The sequence below is a fragment of the Glandiceps talaboti genome, chromosome 10 (genome assembly GCF_964340395.1).
Source record: "Glandiceps talaboti chromosome 10, keGlaTala1.1, whole genome shotgun sequence".
Classification (NCBI taxonomy): domain Eukaryota; kingdom Metazoa; phylum Hemichordata; class Enteropneusta; family Spengelidae; genus Glandiceps; species Glandiceps talaboti.
The window spans coordinates 16,813,503-16,832,277 of NC_135558.1; the positions used below are offsets into that span (position 1 = coordinate 16,813,503).

The window sequence follows — 18,775 nt, forward strand, 5'->3', positions numbered from 1 at the left end:
ATTCTTTGAACTTGGCTAAAATATGCGTTATCAATGCCGTACTTCAAAGCCGGCGCAACACCGTGCACACGCCGATCAAAGTCTGTTCAAGCTTTGTCGAAGGCGATTGCTAACATCAAAGTCAAACCGCGACACCTCTTCATCGAAACACCAACGAGTTTGAAATTGGCAGGCGTGCCATTTGTTTAAAAAAATACACAAAGGGGAGTTCCGAAAACAATAGGAAAACAAAAGAAAAAATGGGATCCAAGGTGACACCCGCGACTTAGCCGAATCCGCGACTTACCGAGGCGCGAGTTAGCGAGGGCCCACATTGCCGACATTTGTAATAAATTACCATTTCAGGTCATCATTTCACACAGAACATGTTAATTTTGTTTCTTTGTACATGATCATATATTTTTCAATTCATGAGAGAGAGAGAGAGAGAGAGAGAGAGAGAGAGAGAGAGAGAGAGAGAGAGAGAGAGAGAGAGAGAGAGAGAGAGAGAGAGAGAGAGAGAGAGAGAGAGAGAGAGAGAGAGAGAGAGAGAGAGAGAGAGGGAGAGAGAGGGGGGGGAGGTTGAGACAGACACACACACACACACTAATGCCCATGATGACATCAGCATCGATAATTGGGTATTATTCTCATAAATTACCTACCCCTAAATTGAATAGCTATATTTCTCCTATTTTTAGAGAAGCAGTGGGATCCAGAGATGATATCATGAGAGTGACATTTCAAGACTTATTGGTCACCAACAAAATCATCCCCACCTCTGTTCCCCTTTAAAAACAAATCGTTCAAAGTACACATACGTTTAATCAAATTGGAATTTATATAAATCGATGATTTCCCAGAATTCATACGAACAAAATGTTCGTGGCATACCTGTGTGTTTTTACTGATTAGTCATAGAAGACAAACAACTCTTGAGGGCGCCCTTCTTTAGTTTTGTAAAAAACAAAAACAAAAAAAAAACATTGTTGACACGTACAAAACACACCCCTCCCAAATATACGCGGAATTCCGATATTTTGATCACACCTGGATTTCTATTAAGGGTGGCCTTTGTTTTATTAATTTTACATACACATGTACAGAGAAAAATCGAAACCAGAAGCTTAAGATATGGACAATGTAATAATATTCGGACTGGGCAAAATCATTCTATAAGGTACAGTAATTTATCTTGCCATATGACAACCTCGACAAAAAAAAAGACTTAAATTATAAATTCTTCCTTCCACGTCATAGGGAAAATATCAGAAATGAATCATTTTCACCATTTTTAATTCCAATTTTAATACAATATTTACTCGAGTAAGCACAGGTTTATGAGTTTTGATGGTTTCTGTACATGAACATTTAACGTTGCCATTGAAACAAGTTATTAAAGTATGGCATTTGTGCAAAGAATAAACGTTCAAGACTATTTTGTCAAAATTTGATGAAGGTGACACAATATTTAAAAAAAAAAAAAACAGTGACATATTGTAGGACTTTTCCTAAATCAAAACTTCAATTGTCTTGGACCAGATTTGATAATAAAAAAATAATAATAATAAAAAAAAAGCACAGAAAAAGTCAAGTTCGGAATGTCTACAACATCTGATCGAGAATGACGTCAATGTTATAAAGCTAGGCAGATTGAAATATGTTTTGTGTGTGTGAAATTTAAAACATTAAAGCATTGGAATTTGATTTAAGGCTAATTAGCCACCCCATGTAAATGTATTAACTCTATATATAATAATAATAATAAAAAGTCGCCAGCTGTCGAAGAACTCATGCATGATATCGCGACTAGATTTGGATCATCCACCTATTCACTGGAAAAAGAGATGATTTATACATAACCAATAATTACTTGAGATTTCAGAGAAACATCAATTTCATCTTGTGCATTTATAGGGTAAGACTTGTCTTTCAGATGGTATAAAGATTATATCTGGAAAATACATGGACCAATTTTATTTATTATTGTTAAAACATCGTGTTGAAATTATAATCCCTAGTATAGCTGATCAATGGTACAATCATGGTACATAGCATCTCGCAGGAACGCATGAAATAGCGCGCCAATTGACGTGATTCCACTCTGACCGTATTATGCAAAGAGATCGAGATTCAAATGTCTTACACGTCTAGTCTCGACTTACTTGATCATTCAAATTGTTTACGAATATATTTCTTGGTCTATTGACAATTTATAGACGTTGGTATGGTTTCAGTTTTAGACATTTCTTTCGACTATCTTGAAAAATCCAAATCGCGAAACTTGTCTGTCCATGTTTGAATGTTCTGACGCCAGTAAAACGTGTCCTCAGATGTATTTCATTTCAGACATTTCGTAAACAGATATGATTCATGAATATGCATGAAAAAGTTGCGATAAGCGCAGCTGTCATGTGACCCGGATCTCGTGTTGTTTTGGGAGAAATGGCGGCGGCGTAAGACGTTTTCGTTGGTCTGTCCAGGCATCCATCGCATGTGTAATGTAAGTAACGAGCGTTACAATCTTACGTCCGTATTTTTAATTTGTCATTGTATGTACATGTGTTTTCTTGTCATGACTTTTGTTACCTCAAGCCTACCAGAAATTGTGAGGCAATCACTAGTATAACTTATAAGTTCATTTTCCTTGTAAGTTGTGTGGACTGTCACTAGTCGACACGGACGTCATCGAAGAGTCAACAGCTTTTGAACGTAAGAACTAAGATGTGGACGGACAGTTGCTTTTGGAACTTCCATCATGGCGTTGCAGTCATGCACGTTCTAAATTTGTGAGAATATTAAATTGTCCGTTCATTTGTGTGAGATGTTTTTTTTGTTAAAATTGAAAGCAAATATATTTCTGATATTAGACATGACGTATTTAATTTGTGTACCGTGCATTTTATCCGTTGTAAAATAAAAATGCAAGTACATGTACGCCCGTTATATTTGACGGAAATCCAAGAGACGGATTGTCTACAATCATGCACGTTTTAAATTATACTATCAATTTTTACACACATTTATATGTGTGAGAGGTCTTTTGTGAATTGACGTGAATTGAAAACACGTGCTCTGAGCCAGACATAACACGGTGACGTGGTCATGAGTTTTGAACGCTTTTGATACACTTTCACGTGACACATGCATGCTTCATCAGTAATCGCTAGTTCATTGGCTGCCCGGGAGGCGCCTACTTCCGATAAATAGACTGAACACAACCTGTGGAAACAACCTTGTTCAAAATAGTGGGTCAAAAAAAGTCGTACATGCAATCAAAGAGGTGGGTCAGATCTGAATGCTTTAAAAATCAAGACTCAAAAGTCTACATGAGTCGAAAAAAGGAGGGAGTCAAAACCGTGGTACATAGTTACGTACACCCTTTCTATTGGAGTACTCCCCCCCCCCCCCCCATTGACCTATTTATTTTGCTGTGTATTCATCAATTTGAAAGTATGTGTACGCCCATTATATTTGAGGCATACTCAAGAGACCGGTCGTCTGAGGTGTATGAGGTTTATACCCTGATGCCAATTATCAAAGTATTGACTTGTTTACTGTGCGTACAGCTGTCAGAAATATTGTTTATTTTAGTGCTAGAATCTTAAAGTTACACTAATGTGACTAATGAATGTTTGAATCAATTTAGATAATGGGTCCACGACCATACATCATCTCATTGGAATGTCAAGTCTGGAAATTATAACTGTGGGGTGGGCCATGTATGCATAATATTGTTAATATATTCAATAACCCATGACCTCTATAATGCTTACATACTAATGTCCAATCACATGATGATAACTATGTCTTATAGGTTTATAGTAATTGTGAGTTGATGCATTGGTGGTTATTTTTACAAGCCCCTCCTTAAATTGAATATGCATGAAAAAATTAGCTATTGTCCTCTGTTTGTGCTTGTCGTCAATGCGGTCCTCTGATTCATGGTTATTTATGTCCCTGAACTGCATTGATGACTTTTGCTAGACCTCGGATGTTCCATCTTCAATAACGATATTCAGTCACGTGTCGTATTACATCAGAACATCTGAGGTCTAGCAGCTGGACTACCCACTTACTAGATCCTTCCGCCAAGTTCCGGTCATGCGTCAGTCAGCAATACGTCATTAATAGGGAACCAATTTCTTTCGATCAGTGAGGACAGCGACCTGCGACATGAAAACTGCCACCAGCAACTGCGATCTTGGACTTGAAAAATTGAGACCATGCCCACACCCTTAGCAATAATCAAATGGCTGTTTGGTGAAATAACATAATCTGGTAGGCAAGTGAGTAAATGTTCAAAAAACTATGCAAACTTCCCTAGCAACCATAACCACGCCCATACCTACAGCCAAACGGTGGTGTATTTCACAAACAGGGATTCAAGGAAGTAAGGAAACATACAAGAAGTGTATGCAAATATGCTTAGCAACAAGACCACGCCCACAGCAACAGCCTAATGATCACATCATCATGTATTGCAAAGATAACAGGGATTATCAAATAAATACATGCAAATCTTCACCTGTGTGACGTCAAACAGGGCAGATCAAAACCCATATCACCCCTGTTCTACCAAACTATTTTTTTCTCTTAACTGGTTGAGAGTTCCTGCTAATCCTACACTACGATCAAATAAACGTGATAATTATGTGCTTTCAAAACATTAAAAACACACATTGCGTTACATATATCCTTGGGTGACATGAATCTGTTACATAGAGGTACTTTTATTTTTATTTGATAAAATCATGCAGATTATCGATATAGCAGCCGGCAAGCTTACTTCCGATTTTCCGCCAAGCTGAGACCTCTGAACTTTACACATCCTGAGCAAATATGATTAAATTTTGCATCCAGAGAAATTTTACTCGCGTTTATTAAAACTAAATTTGATATTACCTGTACATCGCAAGGATATAACCGATAATTTTTGGTTGAGAAACCACAGCACAGTGTGTGTATGTAAGCTTGACCTCGCAACAGGTCACACGATTACGTAATTTGTATAGCCATCGGACACCACTTTTTAATATGCAATGAACAATAAAGTGCAATGAAATGATGCAGTATTTGTTTAATTCAATTCAAAATTGTAGAAAAATATGCGGAAATACTTAATTATGTGATAATTATATAATTCCATGAAATCAATCTTAGTTTTATGTCTTAATGCTCCTCGTATAATTCCTACCGGCTCAAATTTGTATTAGTCCGCGTAATCATATTCGGAGCATTATGACGTAAAACTAATGGGATTTTATATAATTAATATTGATTTTTGGTGAAAAAAAACAAAACAAAACATAAACTCAAAAACTACTGGACAGATTGGTCTGAAAATTTGGTGGGAATATTCTTAAGGGTGTATATTAAGAATTGTTCACAACATGATGATCCCATCAGTGAAATGCAAATTACGGCTAAAATGTGTCTTTTTGGTCAAAAATCTGTAATTTCAAAACTACTGAGCAGACGGGGCTCACATTTAATGAGGATGTCATGTACCTGGGGTTGTGAGATGAAGAAATATTAAGCATACACTGATTTCATCAGTGATATGTAAATTAGGTGTAAAAATGTGAATTTTGGTCAAAAAGGACTTTGTCAATGAGACAACGTGAAACTTGGTGAGCCATTTCTGGAAGTGTTATTCTGCAGGTTTCTTCAACATTTTGACACAATTGGGCTTAGCAACCATTGTCATGCCCTTAGCAATAACCAAATGGCAGTATATTTTGGTTAAATAAGGGCAAGTGAGTAAACATTCAAAAAATGTATGCTGATAACCCTAGCAACCATGACCATGCCCATAGCAACAGCCAAACGGTGGTGTATTTCACAAACATAACAGGGATTCTTAGACAAGTGAACAAAACATTCAAAAAGTGTATGCAAATATGCCTAGCAATAAGACCACGCCCACTGGAACTGCTAATCAAATATATTGCAAACATAAGAATGAGTATTAATACATATAATAGACAAATGAATAAACTTTAAACTATTTATGCAAATATACCTAGCAACAGCCAAGTGATCACATATATTGCATAGATAACAACAGGGTTGGATAGCAACTGGATATTCATTCAGCAAATTCTACCCTGCTTACCATGGATCAACATGTGGGTAAACATTTTTCAAAAATGCACAGCTGTGCTACAACATGATTGACACTATTTTACTTCACTCTTCTGCAAAACTAATGGGCCTATTGAGCTGAAATTTAGTATGAAGGTGTCTTGAATTACCCAGATCTGATTTGGTTCAAGAGAATTCAAATGTGCCAAAATGTCATCAGAAATAGATAAGGATAATAAAGTCTGAGACTCAATGTTATTGACTCTGCTGCTATCACATTGTTGATTTTAATGACATATTGGTTGTAACTGTTAGCATCACTGTGGTAGTGACTTTGTGTAAAGCCAAGGCACTCATTAATGTTTAAATGTAATTGGCTCTAGCTAAATGCCAGACCTTCCAAAGATGAGACAGATTCACTGCTGACATTGTCTGGGCACACATCAACATCCCTACTCTATAACATTATCCCAATGAATTAATGTAAGTTTCAAGCAAGTGTATTAAAGGCAGTTGAATACATGTCTAATTGCAGGGGCTTTCCTTTACAAGAAAAGTCCAGTGAGGCTTATTGCTGCCATCAGTACATGCAATGATGATTGCTATGTGATATAATTAAGTGGCATCTCAGTTAATCAAATTAGAAATCTTGTAAAGAAGCCATTTTAAGAATTCCTTGCAAGGGAATATGGGAAAAGTTGAAGGAAATGACGTAGTTGCTAGCATGGAGGTATAACTATAAGGGAAGAAGGAGTCTGCACAGTCATTCATCCCTCGAACCCATGATAGTTACCCCTGTTTGCACAGCAATTAGTGTTTCCTGCTAATTAACACCATATTCGTAATCATGAGTAATTATTAAGTTTTTGGTAATACTTAGACCCTTATTACAGAATGTGAAAATGCATGACTTTGCTGTCAAGTCAACATTGATGGTGAGTAACTAATTTGGTGAGTGTGCATGCAGTAAACGGAACACATGACATATTCGCACACATTTTGAATTAAATGTAGAGTTATAAACCTAAGTTAGGCTTTGCTAACATAGTATTTTATCAACATATTAAACTATCTTAAAAAATTGAGCTCTGAGGTAACGATACACACATATCCTGGCCTTAATGAAAACTCATGACCCTATTGGCAAGTCAACTTTTATTGCAAGTAACTAATTTGGTGTGTGTGTAGTCAGTGAACGAAATACATGACAGGATTGTACTCATTTTGAACAACATGTGGAGTTAAAGTCCTAAGTTAGGCATCCCCAAGATAGTATTTTATCAACATCCTAAATTATATCAACACCCCCCCCCAACCCTGGGGTCACGGTTGCCACTATACACGTTGTTCGGCCTGAGTGGAAGAGAATAACTGCCCTCATTGAAATTGCCATAGGGCGCAATCAAAATGGTGCATGTGTTTTGCTTGACAACTTACACAACTTGAAAGTATGCATCCTGAACTCTGTTGTCCACTAAATATCGAATTTAGGAGTCGTGCTGTTTTATTCCTAAGAAAAGGACAATCTTTTATGTTTGGAAATTTAGAAATTTTGAAGAAACTTGAACTGCACATGGGTAGCAACCTTTAGCGTCGTTCACACATCTCCTTTAGTAGAAGTATCTATCAATCAATGTTTTGGGCGTGTTCGATGAGAAGTACTGAACAATCTGCAGCGATTATGATCATGGAGTACAAAGGCTAGTCAAGAACAAAAGAAAGACAAAGCCTTCTTAATTAGTTTAACGCTCTGTGCAAACTCCTCCCCTTATACCTCCATACTGCTAGTCTGTCGATACAAAAAGATGATAATGATAATTCAATTAACAATAATAATAATAATAATGTTGGGTTCTTATATAGCACTTTCCCACGGCATACTGAAAGCGCTTTACAGTTATTACCCCTGTCTCGGATCAGAACGGCGCAACAGCCCTTTAGTCTTCCTCAACTCCCTGGGGAGTATACAATCCATTGCAGCCATTTAAGCGCATAGGATTAAAGCCTTCACATTGCAACCTACGTCCTACCAGGTCTCAAATTATACAGCTGGGTTGACTGTGACACAATTGAAGGTCTTTATCCACTCAGAAACAAATAGCAGGCAGCAACAGGGCTCGAACCTGGAACCTGTAGATTCCAAGCAGGTCAAGCTAACCATTCATCCATCTAACTCCAATATACTAATTTTCCTTTTTTGCAGACTAAAATGGTGAAAGTAAGGAAATACTACCAGACATGGAAGATTGTCAACAGGTTGAAACCATATAAATGTTATGTATATGGCAAGAGGGTACTCAAAAAGAGCACATGATGGAACATTATAGAATCCGCACAGGTGAAAAGCCATACAAATGTGAAGTGTGTGGTAAGACTTTCACCGAGAAAGGAACTATGACCACACATAGAAGACTCCACACAGGTCAAAAGCCATATAAATGTGAAGTGTGTGGTAAGACTTTCAGATTGAAAGGAAGTTTGACCACACATAGAAGAATCCACACAGGTGAAAAGCCATATAAATGTGAAGTGTGTGGTAAGACTTTCAGATTGAAAGGAAGTTTGACCACACATAGAAGAATCCACACAGGTGAAAAGCCATACAAATGTGAAGTGTGTGGTAAGACTTTCAGTGTGAAAGTAAGTATGACTGTACATAGAAGAATCCACACAGGTGAAAAGCCATACAAATGTGAAGTGTGTGGTAAGACTTTCAGTGTGAAAGTAAATATGACTGTACATAGAAGAATCCACACAGGTGAAAAGCCATACAAATGTGAAGTGTGTGGTAATACTTTCACCGAGAAAGGAACTATGACCAAACATAGAAGACTCCACACAGGTGAAAAGCCCTACAAATGTGAAGTGTGTGGTAAGAGCTTTGGTCGACAGGAACAAATTACCATACGTAGAAGAATCCACACAGGTGAAAAGCCATATCAATGTGAAGTGTGTGCTAAGACTGTCAGTTCGAAAGGACACATGGCCATCTATAAAAGAATTCACACAAGCAAGCAATACAAATGTGAAGTGTGTGGCAAGACTTTCAGAATCAAAGGAAATTTGACCCGACATAGAAGAATCCACACAGGTGAAAAGCCATACAAATGTGACATTTGTGGTTATAGTTTCAGTGATCAAGGCTCTATGACCAGACACAGAAGACTCCACCCAGGTGGAAAGTCATACAAATGTAACATTTGTGATAAGAGCTTTAGTCGACAAAAGCAAATGACCATACACAGCAGAATCCACACAGGTAAAAAGCCATATAAATGTGAAGTGTGTGGTAAGAGCCTTAGATTTCTGTGCGGCCTGACCAGTCATATGAGAATCCACACAGGTGAAAATCCATATAAATGTGAAGTGTGTGGCAAGACTTTCAGAATGAAAGGAGGTTTGACCAGACATAGAAGAATCCACACAGGTGAAAAGCCATACAAATGTGACATTTGTGGTAATAGTTTCAGTGATCAAGGCTCTATGACCAGACACAGAAGACTCCACCCAGGTGGAAAGTCATACAAATGTGAAGTGTGTGGCAAGACTTTCAGATTGAAAGGAAGTTTGACCCTACATAAAATAATCCACACAGGTGAAAAGCCATACAAATGTGATGTTTGTGGTAAGAGCTTTAATCGCAAAGGAGACCTGACTGCGCATATGAGACTCTATACAGTTGAAAATCCATATAAATGTGAAGTGTGTGGTAAGAGCTTTAGATATCCATGCAACCTGACCAGACATATAAGAATCCACAGGTGAAAAGCCATATAAATGTGAAGTGTGTGGCAAGACTTTCAGAATGAAAGGAAGTTTGACCACACATAGAAGAATCCACACAGGTGAAAAGCCATACAAATGTGGCATTTGTGGTAATAGTTTCAGTGATCAAGGCTCTATGGCCAGACACAGAAGACTCCATCCAGGTGGAAAGTCATACAAATGTAACATTTGTGACAAGAGCTTTAGTCGACAAAAGCAAATGACCATACACAGCAGAATCCACACAGGTAAAAATCCATATAAATGTGAAGTGTGTGGTAAGAGCTTTAGATATCCATGCAACCTGACCAGACATATAAGAATCCACACAGGTGAAAAGCCATATAAATGTGAAGTGTGTGGCAAGACTTTCAGAATGAAAGGAAGTTTGACCACACATAGAAGAATCCACACAGGTGAAAAGCCATACAAATGTGGCATTTGTGGTAATAGTTTCAGTGATCAAGGCTCTATGGCCAGACACACAAGACTCCATCCAGGTGGAAAGTCATACAAATGTAACATTTGTGACAAGAGCTTTAGTCGACAAAAGCAAATGACCATACACAGCAGAATCCACACAGGTAAAAAGCCATATAAATGTGAAGTGTGTGGTAAGAGCTTTAGATTTCCGTGCGGCCTGACCAGTCATATGAGAATCCACACAGGTGAAAAGCCATACAAATGTGACATTTGTGGTTATAGTTTCAGTGATCAAAGCTCTATGACCAGACACAGAAGACTCCACACAGGTGAAAAGCCCTACAAATGTGAAGTGTGTGGTAAGAGCTTTAGTCGACAGGAACGAATTACCATACGTAGAAGAATCCACACAGGTGAAAAGCCATATCAATGTGAAGTGTGTGCTAAGACTGTCAGTTCGAAAGGACACATGGCCATCTATAAAAGAATTCACACAAGCAAGCAATACAAATGTGAAGTGTGTGGCAAGACTTTCAGAATGAAAGGAAATTTGACCCGACATAGAAGAATCCACACAGGTGAAAAGCCATACAAATGTGACATTTGTGGTTATAGTTTCAGTGATCAAGGCTCTATGACCAGACACAGAAGACTCCACCCAGGTGGAAAGTCATACAAATGTAACATTTGTGATAAGAGCTTTAGTCGACAAAAGCAAATGACCATACACAGCAGAATCCACACAGGTAAAAAGCCATATAAATGTGAAGTGTGTGGTAAGAGCCTTAGATTTCTGTGCGGCCTGACCAGTCATATGAGAATCCACACAGGTGAAAATCCATATAAATGTGAAGTGTGTGGCAAGACTTTCAGAATGAAAGGAGTTTTGACCAGACATAGAAGAATCCACACAGGTGAAAAGCCATACAAATGTGACATTTGTGGTAATAGTTTCAGTGATCAAGGCTCTATGACCAGACACAGAAGACTCCACCCAGGTGGAAAGTCATACAAATGTGACATTTGTGATAAGAGCTTTAGTCGACAAAAGCAAATGACCATACACAGCAGAATCCACACAGATGGAAAGCCATATGTAGATGTGAAGTGTGTGGTAAGACTTAAAGACATATACATGTAAATGTCATGTGTAGCAAAATGTGTACTTCGTGATAACGGAAATGTGACAACACAAGACAAATCCATACACCAATGTATAAATGGTATGACTGTTAGATTGGACTTCTTCCAAATTGAGGCTCTAACCAAAAGTCATACTGATTAATGGTTAACCTTGCAAAATTTAATTTTAAATATGTTCAAATAGGGCTTAATAAATGCAGTAACCCCTGGTGGTGGTGGTGGGGGGGGGGGGTGTTGCACTACTCCCCCATATGGTTATTAGCACAACTGAACTGATAATGTTCAGTAGTGCTATAGGCAAGGCAAAGTGTCTGTCTATGTATGTATGTATGTCTGTCTCTGTCTGTGTGTGTGTGTGTGTGTGTGTGTGTGTAAACAAAGTCAAATAATGTTGGACCAATTGCCTTGATATTTGGTATGTGTATTTTTGTGAGTGTCTAATTGGGACGTTGTTCAAATCAAAATGATCTTACCACCAGTGTGTGGTTTGGGTAAAAAAATAGATATTTGGTAAAAAAAAAAAAAACTTGCACACAAAAGCTACTGAACGATCGGTTGGAAATTTGGTGGTAACAGTCATAGAGGTAATTAGATTAAGAATTGTTCACAACATGATGATCCCGTCAGTGATGTGGAAGTTACAGCTAATGTCTTTTTGGTCAAAAATCTTTAATTCCAAAACTACTGAGCAGATTGGCCTGTAATTTAATGGGGATGCACCTGGGGTATATAGATGAAGAAATGTATGAGTGATGTGCAAATTAAATTTTGGTCAAAACTCATCTGAAAACGTATTTGGTCAGTGACACTAAAACTTGGCCCTAGCAACCATGGTCATGCCCTTAGCATTAACCAAATGGCAGTACATTTTGGTAATAACATCATCTGGTGAGCAAGTGAGTAAAAATTCTTTAAAATGTATGCAAATTTCCTTAGCAACCATAACCACGACCATAGCAACAGCCGAACTGATGTATTTAACAAAGGTAATGGATTCTTAGACAAGTGAACAAACATTCAAAAAAAGTTTATGCAAATATGACTAGCAACAAGACCACGCCCATAGCAACAGCCAAATGATCATGTATATTTTAAAGATAACATCAGGGATTCATAGGTAAGTGAATAAACATTCAAAAAATGTATGCAGGTAATATGTCTAGCAATATGACCATGTCCATAGCAATAGCCATATGATCATATATATTGGAAAGATAACAACAGGCTTGGATAGGCAACTGGATAATCATTCAGCATATGAACACCTATACCTAGCATCGATCAACATGTGTTTACAGGTGTGTGATTTGGATAAAAATGTGCTTTTTGGTCAAAAAACCCTTAAAACTCGAAACTACATATACTGGGCATATCGGTCTGACATTTTGTTGGAATGTTCTTAGATGTGTTTATATTAAGAATTGTTCATGCTGTGATGATCCCATCAGTGGCTTATTTATCACAAACCTGGCTCCATTTTGCTATTCAGATCAAGGTTGCAAAATTAAGTGACGTGTATGCCTATCATGGGGGGGGGGGGGGGTCTATGAGCACACCAATGAGAGAGGGTTGTGGGTAAGATATTGTGCTAGCTGTAGAGTGCCATTTGCATATAATGTTCCATACATTGTACACACTTGTTTCATGCAAACCATGGAAAAGTCAAGCCCATCAGACGAGGCTTTTGGCTACAACGTATAATGAATCTTGTGGTGCTTAGGTGCTGATTGACTTACTTTTATAGTGTGATAAAACATCAGAATATATGCAAATTTGTATAATATTGAATCATCATATACTTGATATGATGTATGATCAAATGTTTGTGATGACGATTACTTCAACAGTGAAGTGTTTCCTCATGTCACACATTTGTCAACTTTGTTTCATTTTTTAAATTAAATAAAAGTGCCAATGGTGTTGTAGCACAACTGTTGACAGTAAACTTTCATTTTCAGTATTGATTATGTGGTCTTGTTGCTAGTCATATTTGCATACATTTTTTGATGATTTATTCCCATACCATGGATGGTGTTAATAACACTGTTATATCTGCAATATGCCATCATTTAACTATTGCTATGTAATGGGTGTGGTGTTGTTGTTAGATAGGCATATTCACATACAATTTTGCTTTGTTTACTCCTTTACCTTCCCATCACTGGTGTTCTTTTGGCATTTATTTATACCTTTGACTTAGATCTCCATATTCAAGTTCAAATAGTAAATTAGTCAATAAATTATGAAGCTTTTTATCTAGAGACACAATTCAGATTTGCACAATAACTTTGCCATAGAACACACAAGTTTGAAATTATGTCTTCCATTGAAGGCTTGTTTACTGTTTTCTATAATTTAGTTCGAATATTCTAGCTACAGTCTAGACCATACCCATTCGCCAGTCACCACATGTGGTTCAAACATGCAAGTCTCGAACACGGTATTGTGTTGTCTATATTGTATATCAACAAAAGACTTAGTAAACAAATGGGTCAGGTATGGGGTGTGATTCTTTAGTGTTTAATTGTCTTCTTGATATGTTATATTCCTATCTTGACAAACCTTGATAAAACAAAGTTAATTAACCAGTGAAAAAAAACACCCGTGCGTTTACTTAAATGAAGTGAGTCCAGGAAAGACTTCCTGCAGAGAAAACAGTGGGTAAAAACAATACAACTCGTATAGAAACAACATCAGGTGCCTCAAAATGTAGGTTCACATGATGCTCAGATGTTATCAGCCTGTTTATATCTGCAGAAGTTATAATGTAACAATAACAGTCATACTCCATGTTATGTATAGTGTTCTATCAGTAAACAACATCTGCATGGGATTCGGGGCTCAAGTACCTATAAGTACTTTAGTACTTTGATAAGTTATCTACACTAATTACATTGCATGAAACTTGTCTCATTCCTGCTTACAAGCAAAGGTGCCGGTGATTGTTTGCGAGTTGTGTATTAATTGAAAATGTATTATTGTAATCATCAATAAAGGTAAATCATTGTTTTCAACAGTTGACATTTTTATCGCAAATCAGTTTACAATTATTGTAGGTGGTATGACCTGTATGCTATTTCTCCAAACAGTCATGGAGTACAACAAACTCTTCTTCAGTTTAGAATACTAAATTGTCACGTACACATTAAAAACAACCCTCCCTTGCAACTCCGAGGTTGGGATCAACAAAACGAAGTTTTCATAGCACGAAAGTGATTTTGATTTTTACAGAGCTGAAATTTTAAGGGGTGAACTCTTGCTGATAGGGAGAATATATTAATCGTTCTAAACGTTATGTTGCCATGACAACCTTCACAAAAATGTCCTTATTATAAATTACTTTGACTTAAGTGGATAAATATCGAAAATTAATTAATTTTACAATTTACAAAAGTCCAAGTGATACTGTAACAATATTTACTTGAGTAAGTAGCTGAGTTTCGATGAGTTCTTTACATCAACTATTACCATAGAAACAAGTCTGGTATCCCCTTGTTTTCAATCCATTAGTCCAAATTCTAAATATTGAAGATTATTTTTCTTCGCGAAGTTTGGTGACATGCATATTCTATGTGAATGAGCACTTCCAAATATGGTTGACAAACCAGACTGGGACTGATTTACACACAACGTCAACGATGTCCCCTAGTTTTACGAGTTTACAATGGACTTCCATCAGAAAAATATATTCAGTCGTCTGACATAGGTAACAAAATTGCTTAAGTTATATGACATTATTTTTCTTAATTTTCCTCAAGATATCCTTTGTTAGAGCCGCTTTATGTCGTTGATGAAGAGTCACTTACAAACTAAAATTGTATAAGCCCAAACTAACTTGGATTGTCTTATATATTAAGAATCTTAAGGTCTTGCATGCCTACGTATGCGTTGTCATCTGATGCCATTGTCATGTTTGACCTAAAACAACCGTGTGGTTCCGATTACGGTCAAATTTGGGGTAGGTAGATTTTTTAATAATTTTTTTTTATGTGCGAGTGTCTAGTTCAGGTACTTATGTTTTTCGTTGTTTTCCATATGGTCTCTGTCTTACTGGATTCTTTTTAATGTTTTATATTTATTTCCATTTTTCTCGAATACGTAAAACAAAAGTTCAGGGTTGGCACTGAAACAGTAGGTGGAGTCTGGTAATCGGAACCAAACATATTTTAGGCCTTAGTTAAATGAATACATGCCATATCATCGACATGTATTCAATGAAAACCCGTCATCCATGTAAAGTAAGTAGGCCATTTGTCTGCAAATCAGACTTGTTTTCCTTGTTCATCATCGTCATCATCAGGTGACGCTTGCTTTCGACAGGGTGGAAATTTTGTCTTGCACCCTTACTACATTTCTTATTGTAATATTTACAATACACAAGAATTTTCTCACATAAACGTAATGCCAGCTGTGTTCCTGAGCAATATACAGATTGCGAGGATCAAAAGATGAAATATTCTCTTGAATTTAGTTTTAAAGGTTCAAGTAATCTTTGCTACATGTATTAATTGTATGGTTATCTTGCGATGCTATCAATGGTGTAAACGTAGTGTACATGAATGTTTTTAGTAATCATGTCTACCAGCAGGGGTAGGTCCTCATTTCATTATCATTACAATCCCATTAAAATGTGTCCCCACAAGACGAAAATAGCCCCTGAAGGTACTTGAAGTTAGAATAAGAGAGGTTAAGGTACTAGAGGCTTGAGGAAAATGTGTCTGAAAAATTTGGCTCACAATGAAAGGCTTTTGACGACAAGCTTTACGGTTTAAACGTTCTTAATTTTCTAGCTTCAGTATGGTAGCATAGTATGATTCACTGATATTCCAGACACTAGTATCAGCTTTCTTCTGTTAATCACGGCAAGCAAATCGTGATGTAGAGTTTAGCCATGATGAATAACTGAGTTTTGGTAAGGAAGCCTACAGTATTTTACAAAGGGGGAGGGTCGGGCCACTCTTGCAAAATCGGCTCTCTGAGGACGGCCATATTTTACTTCGACTCATTGTATTTGCCCTACCTTGCATTACTTCAGGCTTTTTGTCATCCCATCGTTGCCACCGGTTCCAAATCCCATTCCTGTCGTGCATTCGGATTAGGGTTAGGCTTAGGATTAGGGTTAGGGTTTGGGTTAGGTACAATGATATCAGTCTATATCAAATTGCTGCTGACAACCATGTATTGAATTAATAGTCAGTTATGGTGTGAGGAGATAAGTGGGTCTCACTCGTGTAGAACAGGAACACTTCACAGGTGGGTAAAATTTAAGGGATAATGTTGTGGAGATATGGACCTCGCTTTCGATAATGTCAGGAGTGTGCCAATCTAATATTTGGGAGTTAAATTGTGTCCGTCAGCTCAGCTAATGAGATCCAAACACAGGTATCTATTAATGCAGTGCCTTCACACACATCCACATGGTGGTAGTAGTGGGAAATTATCCAATGTCTTTAAAACTTTCAACATTTGTAGCAGCGATGGGATGAAGGCCTTACCATTGATTCTGGGACTCATGTCCTTTTACATATCTTACATCATATTTATGTTTTTGAGAAAGAAAGTGGGGGAGGGACGGTCTTTAGCACAACGTCGTCGGGGGAGAGTCACATTTTATACAACAATCCGAGCCTAATTTCCATCGACCCTCCCACCTTGTAATTACTGAAGGTTCCCTAAACATCCTCTAAATATAAATCAGACATTTGCGTCTTTTCAGTAATTATAATAGAATAAAACCTTTACAATTCTCTATATTTTGATACAAATTTGTTATAATGATAAGTTAAACACGCATGCATTAAGATATTGCCTAATTACCGACATCTTTAATTATTAAAAAGCTAGATCAACAAAACTTTAAAGATACATGTGTCACGATTCATATTATAAAAAATGTTGTATAGACGGAAAATGATAAAGCTCCAATCGTGGACAAAATTCAACCAGGTTGTGTGGCAGGTAGGTTTAATAGCGATAACCAACTCTGTGGTTGTTATATCCAGGTTGGAACCCTCAAATTTTTGGGTTGTTGGTGTAGTGAAACATTTGGCGTTACGTCCCCGGATCAGTAATATTGGACCTTCTTGCTGAACGTTTCGAAACCGGTTATTTGGGTTTCTCCATCAGTCGCAGTTTTTAATGTTATGAAAACACTGTTCACATGTTCACTTGTTGCCTGATTTGTGAAGTAACATTTCAAAAACACCGTAGTGTAATATGTTTTAAGTATCCTTATTTTGGCGACGAATTCATTCTACAACATATCAAACCTAAATCTGAGTTTCAAAAGTGTGATATTTACCTTGATTTGTGCTACTCGATGATTTTGTAGTCGACACTGTACTGATGTCTCCTTTGTTAAAGACATTCGAAATTAGAAATGGTACCAACTGTATTATAGTTAATATTTATTCACAATTGGCACTATACCAAATTTGATGTGAATTGTGAGCACAATTGATATTGAATTCTGCACCGTAATTGGTCGAAAGCAGCATCCATTGTCCTGGAGTCTATAGAATAATATTCTACATTAACTTTGGGTTACTAACAACAAACCTGACATTTAACAAGTTTAACAAACAACCCATACAAACAATTGGCCTCACCTGACCTACCTACACTGAAAGATATATACCGATATTAAACTTGAAGCTTAATTACAGGGAGTATTGACAGGGAAATAGGGGAGGGTCACATTTTAATTTTGACTCATTTATTATCTAATTTTACATTATTTCTTAATCCCATTGCTGACACCGGTGTCATATCCCACTGCTGTCACATCCCACCACTGTCACCATTGTACTGTAATATCTGAACATATCAGCCAAATCGATTCTTAAACCCATGCAGTGAATCAACTCTTAGTTATATGGACTTACGAGATGAGTGTCACAGGAATGAAGGGGAACAGTGTGATAATGCACACTGGTTATAGTATGGTAGTGTAGGGATTTTAACTTCGAGTATTGTTGGTAGTGCGCTCATCATACTAGTCTTTTGTGGGTTTTGGCCTTCAGATGGTATATGTCAAAAATTCACTTACTGAGTGTAAGGTATTCAAACTCTACACTGATACAATTTCATACCCACTATTGCCATTCAAGAACATGACAGGCGGGTGTGTAATTTATATTTATTTATATCAACTTGACTAGGGTTCACACTGGGCACATTGAGTTGAGTCAGGGTGGACAATAGTCATTTAACTTGACTTTTAAACACTTTTTACAACATGTAAACAAAGTCGGATTAGGTCAGCTCAGGTGCGAAAGGTTCTAATTCACTTACGAAAGTAAAAACATTTGCTTTGATATCAGTGCCAAATTTGTTCATGCCATAAGTTGCCATGTGATATTATGTGACTGAATTCACA

General features: G+C 37.2%; 1 protein-coding gene across 1 annotated transcript in view; it reads left to right on the forward strand.

Moving 5' to 3' along the window:
• Window positions 1-11,609, forward strand: part of LOC144441157 (uncharacterized) — a 36,726-nt gene extending 25,117 nt beyond the window's left edge. The window contains 4 exon segments of the mRNA XM_078130695.1: window positions 8,489-8,931; window positions 9,082-9,325; window positions 9,410-9,661; window positions 9,828-11,609. Coding sequence (XP_077986821.1) covers window positions 8,489-8,931; window positions 9,082-9,325; window positions 9,410-9,661; window positions 9,828-11,395 — 2,507 coding nt within the window. The 3' untranslated portion in view covers window positions 11,396-11,609.
• The last annotated feature ends 7,166 nt before the right edge of the window (window positions 11,610-18,775 follow it).